Raw genomic sequence first — 12,842 nt, forward strand, 5'->3', positions numbered from 1 at the left:
GCCAGGAACACGTACCAGCCGACTGGTTGGCAAAGTACAATTATCGTTATGAATTATAATTAATTTTACAAAGAGACTAACTTAATCAAGAACTGAACGATCTTATTCAACGTTTCATGAAAGATTATTCTTATATGAAATTTTCTTTCGTGAGAAATAATTATATATAATAGGTTTCGGATTACTTAGATTTCATAAAACGAATTCATTAATGCAGTATCGTGTTGCAGGCTGATAGCAAGTTAATGACTACGAGAGATAACTAACTTTGAGGGGAGGTGCAGAGTTGTGATTCTTGGAACAACCTGAATGAGAAACTGATGATAAAGCGCTTCATAGAATTTTGTATTATATAGAATTTTGCATTTTATATTACAGAAGATAATGAAGTAATTCATATAAAATATATTTGGAATTTATATTTCATTAAAAATTCAGAATCAGATTAATTTGATCAATCATTTTAATATATAAATTATTCATTATTTTAATGTAGAAACATCACCAATTACACGTAATTAAGCTCTAGTTCAAAATTACGTTTTAAAATTATTGCACAGAAATGAAACTTTAGTTGGTTAAATTAATTTAGCTTTGAATTTGTAAATAATATTAGAATTAAAAGAATTTGTAGAGACAGAAATAGAAAAATGTCAAATGTTAGTATGTAATTATACTGAAATTATTAATAAAAATACTCGAACTGGGAGATTAGTTCACCTCTACATGTCTAATAGAATATGAATTTTAAACAAGTGCTTATGTTAAATACAAATTTTAAAAAATCCAGATCTAACTAATTACATTCAATTAAACCCTCATTTAAAACATCTTCTCACTGCTTAGAAACGAAATTTTAACTGGGAATGTCCTCGGGGGATTAAAGTGGCCAGACCATTCAAGAGTGACTCACGGCTCTACTTGTTGTTCCAGGAACCTCAATTCTGTATCATCGGCTGTATTTTCAGATTCAACGTGGCTTACCTGCTTGAAGCCACGGTACATCACTCGTATTTCTTGTCTGGAGAATTTGGTCTGTCGAAGCAGTTCCTCAAGAGCGACAGGTCTGGTGGTTTGTTGCCTGGTTCGTGTGCTTTCGAAATCAAACAGAGCCTCTTCCGGTCCTGGCGAATCCGGCGGCGTAGCCATTTGTGATCAGCTCAACGTTTCTTGTCCGATGAAATTCGTTTGTTTTTCAATTTATCAGATGTCCTCCTCTTGATTCGTTCAAGGTCACACCACGATTACTTCATCCCTCTCCATTCGTTATTTTGCATTGCTCTCTTGCCTATATTTCCAGTTTTTAATAGTTAAAAGAAGGATTGAAGAAAGAGTGCTAGACCAGTGTCTGAAAAATGATGTTTTTAGGTCAATTCAAATATTAATTATATTTTAATAATCTTAAATTGTTTGCTTATAAATTGTTCACCATTAATATGATAACCAGTAATATAATAGTTTATAATGACTGTTATATACATCATTAAATATAATTAAATTAACATAAAACATTCCAATACAAAAGTGTCCAACCACAAAGTAGATTTATTATATTGTTAAAATAATGAGTGTTTAAAAAGTGTACTTATAGAACATGGAGTGGCTTATAAAGTACAGAACAATTAAATTTTCTGCATTTGAAATACAATCAGAAACTTTTGGCCGCCACTGTATAAGAATAAATCAGTGAAGATAATTGCGTGTTCGTAAATTTTATCTATTTTAAAAATCCAATTAATATGACGTAATAGTGACAATTTGATCGATAAGGAATTGAACGACAAAAGAGGAGATTCAACTTTAAGTTTGAAAGTAGATAAGGTAAATCATTGGTCAGGCTTAAGATCAATAAAACCTCCAGAAAGCTAAGTATCAAATTTTTTAAAATTTTGTCAGAACTTAAAATGATCTCAAATAGGCATACATAGAACTATTTGCCACAACAGAAATTTAAATATTCCAGAATATATAAACTATCAATGCCTGTATTATTGGTATTTATATTAATTCCTTATATTAAAAGAAATTGAAAAATCTTTTAACATTTTGTTTTCCGATACTTCGTTTTTAAAATACAAGCAATTAAAACTTTTGCGTCCTGACTTTCGACGCTCGAAGTTCGAATTTCGGTCCTCACGCGCCCATCAATCTTAAATGCTCCTCAATTCGTAAACCTAAAATTTTAACAGCAAAATACTAAAGAACTTTTCTTCCCAAAGACCTCTACTTTTAAAGCACCAAAAGAATGTTGCATAAAATAAAAAAAAAAAAAAACATTCACAACTTGCTATAAATATTTCATATTTTAATATTTCCAATACAAAAGGAATACTCAGAAAAATTAATACGAAGTACAACGTCAAGAGAAAATATTAGAGAGAACCCAAATCTGATACTAATGCATTAATAAAATATTGCATAGAACTTTCAAAGAGAGAAATTCACATTTTTAAATAAATACGCACTTCGTAAGTTTTGATATCTTTCAATCTGCATCAAGGAGAAATATTAGAGGAAATCCAAGCGTAACTTTATGCATCAACAAAACGTAACGTTAAATTTCTAAAATAAGAAGGAGAAGATCCATAACTCACAATGAATATTTTCATAGTACAACGAGAATAGCCATAAAAATTGAAATGAATCTCTTTTACTTAACGTCAGGAAGAAATATTATGGAGAATCCGAAACTATCTTTACTATATCAGCAAAATGTTACATAAAAATCCAAGAAGAAAAATACACACTCCACACAATAGGAATTGTATATTTTCGAAAAAAGAAATATTTACTAAAATTCGCGTAAATCTTTTTGATTCAGCATCAAGAGCAAATATAATAGAAGACTCAAACCTAACTCTATTACATCAAAAGATATTATATAAAACTTCAAAAAAGAAAAATTCACACTTCATAATCAATACTGCGTATGTGCGACAAAAGACGTATTCGTAAAAACTCACAAAAGATTCATTCGTTCTTCGAGATTCGACTGACAAACAGGAGGAACAATTTAAAACGGTGTTCCATAAATATGCACTGGTTGCCATGTATTTTACATATACGGCCTAGTACGAGGCTTCCATAAACATCCGGCAAACCGAATGCATGTGGCAGATTCATGGAAGCAGTTGTAAAATGACGGATTTAAAGCTGCAGCTACTACGTGTCTGGCTTTTGTACACGTAAGCGCGTTGGAACGGCAAACCGAAATCCAAGTCGAGTCAAATATTTACGTACTGATATTCAGAGAGTAAATTAATGTCAAAATCAGATCAAACGATGTCAATCGATTCTTTTAATGAATTAAAAACTCTCTGATTGACGGAGCCACGTGTTGCGAGTCGCGTGGTCTGACTTGACAGCGTCTTGTTCTACTTAAAGTATAAGTGGGCGTATCAAGTAGATTTGAAGTAGTTTGAAGTGATTTTTATATGCTGGTTCCTTGTTTTATATATTTTTTTACTTGTTTTCGGTAATATTGTATAAGGTAGTATATGTACTTATTAATTCCTTATTTATAACTTTACACTTATTAAGATACATCTTGTTAAAAAGAAGCAAGTATCTAGGTACTTGCAAATGATAATGTACATAATATTCAGCTTAAGATGACTGATTTTATTCTCGGGTATTATATGTTTCTTTCTTTACCAACAAGTCCTTCCAGTAATTTTTATAAAAAAGAAAAATAGTAAAAAAGAAGAAATTACGTAAGGTTACCATACGGTTGGCAAGATTCAGGTCACTCGGTTAACGCCTATTGAATCAAACGCGATGTCACAACCGTGTTCTGTAAAGAAGCAAAAAGAGAAAAAGATAAACGCGTGGGGATGCTCGTCAGGCATCGCTACCTCCTTTCAAGAATCGATGATGGTTCAAAGGGTCCCCCTAATGACATTTTCAAATCGTTTCATTCCAATTCACACCCTCTGTTGAACTCGAACAGATTGTTTCAATAGTTGTCCCAAATTAATTCTACTACAACACATGGCCAACTACTTGAGAAAATTCTCCATTTTCTATTCCAGTTTTCTTAATCTTCTTAGTTTCCTAACAAATTAGAAGAAGCGGATTTTTGCTTCATTCTAACAGATCTTAGTTTTTCTAATAAATTAGGAGAAACATTTTTATACTTTATTCTAACAAACTCTTTCTTATAATATGACCAGAAAAACAACAGAATATTTCCTTTTAATTTCTCATTATTAAATTCTTATAGTATAGGATTTTTAGAAATGCCCCTAGGAAACTTACTAGAAGCGCCTAGTAATATCTCATTCATGCAGTTGACAATACGTTAACTTTGAAATAGACTATAATCAATATTATCATAATTATAGAACGATAATTTAATTAAACCAGAAAACCTGATTAAATCCCTTTTGATTTCGAAATATATTATAATTGATATCACTATGATCGCAGAATATTTATTCAATCAATTATGTAGCATTTAATGTTATTCAATTACAAAATCTGATTTTGACATGGACGTGGAAATTGATTTTAAGGTGTAAATGTTTCGTTCTTGTACATACAGTGGATAACAAAAGTACTAAAAAGACATACCACAGGAAACTTTCATACTATACTATGTATTATATGAAATATACAAACATACAAATATACAAATCTACAAGTATATTACATTGGTAAAATTTGGAACCAATTGAAAATGTATATGAAAGTTACAAGACATTTACTATTTCTAATACATTTTCTGTATATATTACTATATATAATTTTCAGATTCTCTCAAACTTCTTCAATATAATCATGGTGCTCTTATTATACTGCGCGAAGGAAAATTCATAATGTTTCGCATAGCATAGATAATATATTCATAAAAAGTTTTTACAAATATCTGAATACTTTCGTGAGCTGCTGTATTTTGTACAATATTGAATTACTTTGTTTCGAGAGTAAAGTAAACCGAAAAAGGCAATGAATAAACGAATGCAAACACGGTGAAACATCGGACAAAGAATCGACTTATCGATTCCGGCGATTTCTTTCTCTGTATATGCAGATCGTGTACGCTGGTGTTCATTCATTTTAAAATTGATTTTCACTCGGAAGAATAGCTTTCAGCGTTTTGCTTCCCAACTACATATGAGGTTCAATCTATTTCTAGAACTTTTTTTCACGTGGCAACCGGCTTGAAATATTTTATGGTGGTTGTTCTCTAGTAAAACAATCAGTTCCCCTTTCCCATGTTACACATTAAAATTCATCTCCATTCCGAAAAAGGATTATTATTCTTCTTATCACAAAAAATTGAAACATTAAAATTCATCTTCATCCTTCCTACACCAAGAACCAGTCCTAAATCAGCTTTATCATCTACAAAATATTGCACAGCAAAGCCAACATTTTCAATTTATTCCAACAAACATCGAAACACCTGTTTTAACTGCACCAACCTGTTCCTAAATTTCTCCCAATAAAAAGCTGTCGCGCGACGAAAGTAACAATCGTTTTATCGTTTTCTATGTATCCGTTGCGAGAAACGCAAAAAAAAAAAAAAATGGTTGTAAAGTTGGAATGAATCATGATTGTACCCATATGTGACCGTCGAGGATCGATAGATAAAGCGAATTTTTATTTTTCATAGGCGCATAGGTATATGGCTATTATGTGACACATACATGTATAAATGAAAGATACATAGCCTCGTTACAACGTTGGGTGTCTATACCTATAGTCTATACTGTATATTAGATATACAGTTGGTCGGTGTTTCATTGGAAAGTTGGCAAAAGTAGTACACGCGCGAATTTCTGGAATAAATTTCGATGCTCTCAGCTTAAATCCACCCACATTCTGCAACAACCCTCCTCAACCCCTTTATGACCTTCTCAACGTGGGGGATGATGAGTATCGTAAATCTTGGAGTGTACCAAGAATTCTTTTTGTAGAACAATTTTGTAATGTTAGCGCGGACTATATATAGTGTAGTAGCTATTCATGTCAATATTAGGTTGGTGTAATTAGAGTAATGAATCCTTTAATTCGTTTGCTTGATCACATTCAGAGAATACTATTTTTATTGTATATTGATTACTATCTTTATTGATTTCCAAATTTAAATTATTCATGTGAAGTCCGTTAACTTTCCACATCGTTCAAGCAATTGCTGTAAAGTAAATAATGTAAATAAAATTTTAAATAATTAAATATAACTAAATGTATAATAATATCCGTAAGTTATGTAGTTTCACTTATTCGTCGATGTAATCGAAAATGCCTAATATAAGAGACTTTTTAAAGAAATACAAATATTATGATCGATAATGTCGCGGTAAGGTAAAACACGAGTTTACTTCGAGATATACTTTTCTACGAAGTTACTGTAAAGCTACGCAAATCGTTAATTGCGGCCCTTATTACCTACTTTTATATGTTCGTTACAAGAACAGTGAAAACGAATTAATTAATTCATGCAAATCAGCCTATACTACTCTCCTTTACCACGAGAAAAAAATTTGCTAATTATTTTATAATAATGTCCTCATAAAATATAACATCAAAGAAAAGAATTTTCTAGGAATATTTTAATATAATATTCTGTAGGGAATTCTTTTCTTTGATTTTACGTATATTATTCAAATATAGAAAATATATATTCCTATATCAATAAATCTCTTTTAATTATTTGCGCATTTGACATGTATTATTGATAATGACTCATTATAAAAATGTATATATCTATTCTAAATGATAATGGAGACATGTTTATTGTCAGAAGTAAATTTTCAGATCAGCTCTCGTACCATCAAAAATAGACGGTGAAGTAAACCGAATACCATGCGTGCAAGAAATTAGCTACACACCGCATTAAATCTTCCGGCGAATTGCTTTTCTATGGCGATGACCGCGTACCGTTTCGACAATAAACCAGCGTTACATCTTCGTTACCATCATCTACATTACACATTCGTTCTACTGACGGATAAAATGGACTTAATGACACCGATTGAATGAAAACTCAATTATGCGATTAAGTTAACAAATTTCACAGATTTTGTCATAATATTTTCAAAATATTACCTAACCCCAACCTAACCCCAAATTTAAATATCTTCATAATAAAAGACTTAAAAGTAAGTTAAAAAATGCTTCGAAATCGAATATGCTTTTATTATTGTATAAACAAAATTTAAAAATGTATAATAATACTATATAAAAATATTGCATTACTGTACATATGCTGATAATTACATAGTTGAACACTTTTTTATGATGTTATAGAAAATATTCAAAAATTTGTAAAAATAATAATTAAAAAGAATACTTCATGCCATGTTATAAAAAAATTTGACGTATTATCATTTATTATTGTAACTAATATTCTCTCATATTTGAAAACTAAATTGAATTGCGTAATTTAAAAATTAAATATTCTGCTACCATTTTGAGAAATGATATCGATTACACGAATCAAAAGAGGAACAGTGATAATATTAAGTACTCGACTTAACAGTGCACATTATCGTTTATTATTACAGTTGAAAAATTTAGTATCCTTTCATGCTGGTCAAAGTGAAAGGATGTCCAACGTGAATGACTCTATGTTTAAACTAGCTTAAATATTTCACCCGGCTACACGAGCATCCACTCGAGATATTGCTACTATTACTCTTCAAAGAATGTTTCTAACTTATCCACAATTGTAAGATCATTTCTTCTTTTGAACTAACAAAATATAGGAACTGCATTTTTTTATTTGTGCATCTATCACGTGTAAAGATTATTTCGCTCGTGTCGTACAACACGTTACCGTACTGTAATAAATCTTATTAGCTTACGGAAACAGCATGGAATAAGTATAAAATATCGTCCCTTACCAGAGAACAATAGAAACAAAGGACAATTTGCCACACCGGGGCGCACGGTAAAATAACATTACGTAACGCTCGCACCTGTATTTGGCTATTAATTTTGAAAACGAAATATCGTTGCCAAGAAATCTGAAATTATCTCTTACTATCTTAATTTATTTTCTGTTAAAAAAGACATAAATAGATGTTTTGTTGAAAACTATTCAGTTCAATGCTAAAAAGTATTAGCATTTAACATTATAGTAAATAAAATATCTAATGGAACTTATATAATTTAGAAAAGTAACAACGGATATAAAAGACACAAAAGGAATACTATCTGTTTGATTCATTATATAGCTTCATCTAGAAAATATTAGCACCCTAGAGTAACGATGTTATAGTGAATAGAGTATAATATTTGTATAGATTTTGAGGAAAATAATATTTGTATAAGATAGAAAGTGTAATTATCTGGAATAATACATTTTTACTCTTGTCTTGATTACCTCTATTTAACAAATAAAAGTTGTCTCTATTTATCTAAATTTCCCCTAGAAAATATTAGCACGCAGAATAGAATAACTATGTTACAGTGAATAGAATACAATAATATTTTTATCAATTTTTAAAATCTAATAATAAATGTAAAAAATACGAAAATACTTTGATTATCCTTTCTTAAATATTCAATCTATTATCAACCTTTTTAAATATTTAATTTATTACTAATTTATTTAATCCTGGCGAATCAATCGAGCCCCATTTACCCCAAAATAATCCTAATGCTCAACGTACAAAACCAAGCCTAACAACAACAAACATAGAAATCTCTAAAAAAAATCAACAGTATAAGAATGAAAACATCCTTTTCTAACCTCCTTACAATAACCTTATCTATCAAGTATACAGTTTCCTTGACTCGCGCGAGCGCACGAAACTGGCAACAGCCTGGCGGCAAGATAACAGAGAGAAGTCGCTTACGTTTCTCCGCGTAGAAAGAAATGTCAGCCAACTCGCTGGAAATTCGATCAGGACGTGGTGGACCAGACGAAGGAGGCCACAGAGAGAGAAACAGGAAAACAGAGTATGTATTCGTTTTTTTGAAGGACAACGCGAGCACGCTGGACTTGCAGGGTGAACGACCCTGGGTCGAAGAAGAGACGCGACGTTCGACGAAGGACCGGAGAAAGAGAGTCAGGCTAGCCCGAGCACCGGCATACCGTTTATATCCTCTTCTAGTGGCACACACAACGTTCAACAACGACACTGCGCAACTACGTAGTCGGCGGCAGACTGGATGTGGCCGGGTTAGACCGGACCACGCATCCTCTGCCCCGCCCAATCGTCGCCCTCCTTCTTTTTCGCCCCCATACGATCCTTCCCCACGGAAGGAAACTACCCTTAACGAGCGAGCTCCTTTCTGTTTCCCCACCGACTTGCTCGCCTATTCTCCTTTGTCTCTTCTCTTCCCTCTTTTTTTACATACTGCAAGGAATACATTGTGTTATGAAAATTGCTTGAATGATGAGATTGTTTAGAAGATAGGGTTGCCTGATTTTGTACATACCTCTTAGAATGATGCTTGTCCTAAGAAATTTTAATTGTTCAAGATTCTTTCCCACTCCATTAGATAGTTTAGTTATATTGTTATGTTGTTTAACAACAGAAAGAATATGTACATGTATCTTCGTATCTTCTAAAATTATGTTTATTTAACCATATTCCACTTGATTTTATGATCATATCTTATTATTATATATCTGTTCGATTTTTGTACCTTTTGAAATTATAAATGTACTAAGGAGAGATTTGTTTAATTAATAGCGCTTTCCTCTTCCACTAGATGGTTTGAATATTGTTAACTGACTACTTGTTTCTTCCTCTTATTTCTTGTATGAAATATTTGATCTTTAATGGCCTAAGTCTATATATCTGTTTGTAAAATGTGGGGGAAGCCGATCTATAATCATACATAATCATAAATACATAATTTTATCGAAAGAATATACAATTAGATTTTTTAATCACCCTATATATTTAAAAATTTTTCTTTTTATACAAAAAGATATTGAACCACATACTTTGAATAAAATAAAATCAATATATTGTAATAAATTTTTTGTTTAAAATATTTAAAGCATTTTAGAATAATTAAGAATATTTTTTTATATTACATTATCTTCTCTTTTGTGAGCAATTTCTACAATAACGTTATATCTTGATGCAAATAAGACATACATCCAAGCACAATTACTCTATTAGAAATAAAGTTATATCGGAAAGTTACCAACACATAATACCATCAACATACAAGCTTTACCAAAATTTAATGCACGCTACTTTCGTCCCTAATAATAAGCTAATTAAATTTGCATCTTATTTTCATTATTTCTTTTTGTATTTATAAATATAAGAAAAACAAACTTATGAAAAAAAATTTATAAAATTTTCTCAATTCATATAGGATATAATTTAAACAGAACATTAAGAAATAGACTATAAAAATTATAATTTTATAAAATAACTAGTAAAAGAAAGGAAAATTTGATTAGTATCATGAAGATTGATTTGCAAAATTGGATACTAATTTTTTTAAATGCAATGCACTACAATTATAAAAAGATAGCTTCGGAAAATTGCAATTCGATTAATAATCGATAAATTATTAAATTTCATTATATGTTAAATGCGCATTGTCATCGATTTTATTGCATAAGAATCAAAAGGATATATGAAAATTAATTTTTTTACGAGTTGAAATGATATAATAACGGATTACATTTCATTTATATTATTTATATTAAAAAAAATAAAACTAAATTTCGATTTATTGATTCGATTCGTACTGATTTAGATTAGTAGTAGCAGTAGTCATAATTTCTTATTATAACTATGACAGTATATGTAATAACATTCACTGACTTTTTATTTTAAATTTCTCTTACGAACTTACAAGCAGAGACATCTTACCGTACCGGTAAATAACTTGATATGTATGTATATGTATATATAATCAAGTATGGTATAAAATATAATAAAATGTCCATAAGTTAAGTGATCAGATTGATATTTACATTATTTTTATTACAACTATCTTTTTTATCTTCATCATTATTTATCTGAGTAATCGACATTCGTAACATAATATTTACTTTGATATCGCTTTAAACATCATATTAAATCCTACATTAAAGTGTTCGCAAACCCCCAAATTTAGTTAAAGAATTTGAAGTGCAAGAAGGTTATGGCAAAGATGGATTTATCATTATTAAAAAGCAAATTTCGCGGTACAATGCTTGGTGCTTTAATCGGCGATTGCACTGGTAGTCCTTATGATAGCGGCGATCAGTTAACAAACGGCATGAAATTAGTTTTACAAAAATCATTTGATAAACTGGAAGGTCCACCATTCAAAGGTATGTATTTAAAAAAGTCATCATTCTACAAAATAATATAAAATATAGAAATAATAATATTTTACTATAGAACATTTTTTTTAATTCTATAGCACCTGTCATGCAGTTTACAGATGATTCTGCCATGACTTACTCTTTGGCTAAATCTCTGGTTGACCAGAAGGAATTAGATGTTGTTGATGTTGCAAAAAGATTTGTTAAAAGTTATTACCAAGAACCTAATCGAGGCTATGGTATGGGTGTTGTAACGGTATGATGTTACGTGTATCATAATTTTGTAATCCTGACACAAAGATTAATTCTGAGATTCAAATTTTGTTAAAGGTATTTCAAAAATTACGGGGTAACAAATTTGCAGACATTGTAAGTCCAGCCAAGGAGCAATTTAATGGACAAGGGTCATGGGGAAATGGTGGTGCAATGAGAGTTGCACCTATTGCACTATTCTCATATCAAAACTATGATAAACTTTTAGATACAGTTAGGAAAGCGACTCAGATTACTCATACTCATAAAGTTGGAATAGATGGGGCTATTTTGCAAGTAATTGTACTTATAAATTCATTAACATGTTATAGTCTCATTGAGTAATTATAATCCAAACATATTTTTATTATTTTTCAGGCAACAGCAATTTATCAAAGTCTGCATTTAAATCCAAGTGAAGAATTAAATGTAACAAATTTTATTGATGATTTGATTCATAAAATGGATCAAATAGAAAAAGATGAAGAAGGGTAACATAAGATAATACAATTTTAAAAATTATTGTTTGTTTAAAATGCTTATTTTTCGCAGATTAGGTTTATCAGAACCGCAACCATACAGAGTACAGCTATGTATGGTAAAATCACTAATATCTGAAGATGGTGAAGCCTCACACGATGAAAAAGTGATACAAAAGTTGGGAAATAGTGTTGCAGCTTTGTATTCAGTACCTACTGCAATATTTTGTTTTTTAAGAGCACAAAAACCAATCACGGGTATACAAACAGATAATCCTTTCAGAAGAGCAATTCAATATGCTGTAAGTACAATATATTACCTCTCTGAATAAAATAATGATAAGTTACGATTATTAATATCAATGATTTTTTCTCTTTAATTAAAAATTATACATAAAACAAAAATTACTTTTCAGATTAGTTTAGGTGGTGATACAGATACCATTGGTAGTATGACTGGAGCGATAGCCGGTGCATATTATGGAGAAGAAAAAATTAGTAGTAATCTTTTACAGCATTGTGAAGCTTCAGAGGAATTTCGGATTTTAGGCGATAAACTACTTGAATTGTCGATAGCGCAATAGAAATTTCCTTTTATTTACGCAGAAGATCAAATGTAATAACTGTTTTATTTTTTAATAAGAATTTTGTAGAAATGTAATTATCATTAAGACTGTCTTTGTTAACTACTCAATTATTGCTCCGTTATTCGTGAAATATTTTTACGACTGATTTATAACTTATGTACCTATAGCTATTATGAATTTGTACATTTATCGAATAAATAATCTATACAATCTTTTAAATAGTTTTAATTATTCTTAAAATTACAAGAAAGTATTTTATATGTACAATGAAAATACTTTCTAATTAAT

The 12,842-nt window shown here is 30.4% G+C and overlaps 2 protein-coding genes across 3 annotated transcripts in view; one reads left to right on the forward strand and one right to left on the reverse strand.

The window, feature by feature from the left end:
* LOC139993895 (A-type potassium channel modulatory protein KCNIP1) overlaps nt 1-9,130 on the reverse strand; it is a 29,605-nt gene extending 20,475 nt beyond the window's left edge. Inside the window, exons 1-2 of one of the 2 annotated variants that reach the window (XM_072016056.1) lie at nt 9,047-9,130; nt 985-1,348 (exon numbers count right to left, since the gene is read on the reverse strand). In XM_072016056.1, coding sequence (XP_071872157.1) covers nt 985-1,149 — 165 coding nt within the window. In that variant the 5' untranslated portion in view covers nt 1,150-1,348; nt 9,047-9,130. Of the gene's footprint in view, nt 1-984; nt 1,349-8,807 lie in introns of both variants that reach the window. The other variant, XM_072016055.1, reaches the window with a different exon arrangement.
* Nucleotides 9,131-10,843: 1,713 nt separating this feature from the next.
* On the forward strand, nt 10,844-12,773 carry LOC139993477 (ADP-ribosylhydrolase ARH3). Its single transcript, XM_072015229.1, has 6 exons — nt 10,844-11,242; nt 11,335-11,492; nt 11,567-11,785; nt 11,867-11,979; nt 12,041-12,269; nt 12,384-12,773. Exons 1-6 carry the CDS (start codon nt 11,071-11,073, stop codon nt 12,549-12,551), a joined length of 1,059 nt encoding a protein of 352 aa, XP_071871330.1. The 5' UTR covers nt 10,844-11,070; the 3' UTR covers nt 12,552-12,773.
* Nucleotides 12,774-12,842: the final 69 nt, after the last annotated feature.

Source organism: Bombus fervidus, chromosome 13 (assembly GCF_041682495.2).
Source record: "Bombus fervidus isolate BK054 chromosome 13, iyBomFerv1, whole genome shotgun sequence".
Taxonomy (NCBI): domain Eukaryota; kingdom Metazoa; phylum Arthropoda; class Insecta; order Hymenoptera; family Apidae; genus Bombus; species Bombus fervidus.

What these genes read in the sequence shown, in the direction of transcription:
- LOC139993477 (XM_072015229.1), top strand. Translation starts at nt 11,071, where the DNA reads ATGGCAAAGATGGATTTATCATTATTAAAAAGCAAATTTCGCGGTACA. An exon ending in ATGGTATGGGTGTTGTAACG is followed by an intron (nt 11,493 to 11,566) that starts GTATGATGTTAC and finishes ATTTTGTTAAAG; the next exon opens with GTATTTCAAAAATTACGGGG. An exon ending in TAGATGGGGCTATTTTGCAA is followed by an intron (nt 11,786 to 11,866) that starts GTAATTGTACTT and finishes ATTATTTTTCAG; the next exon opens with GCAACAGCAATTTATCAAAG.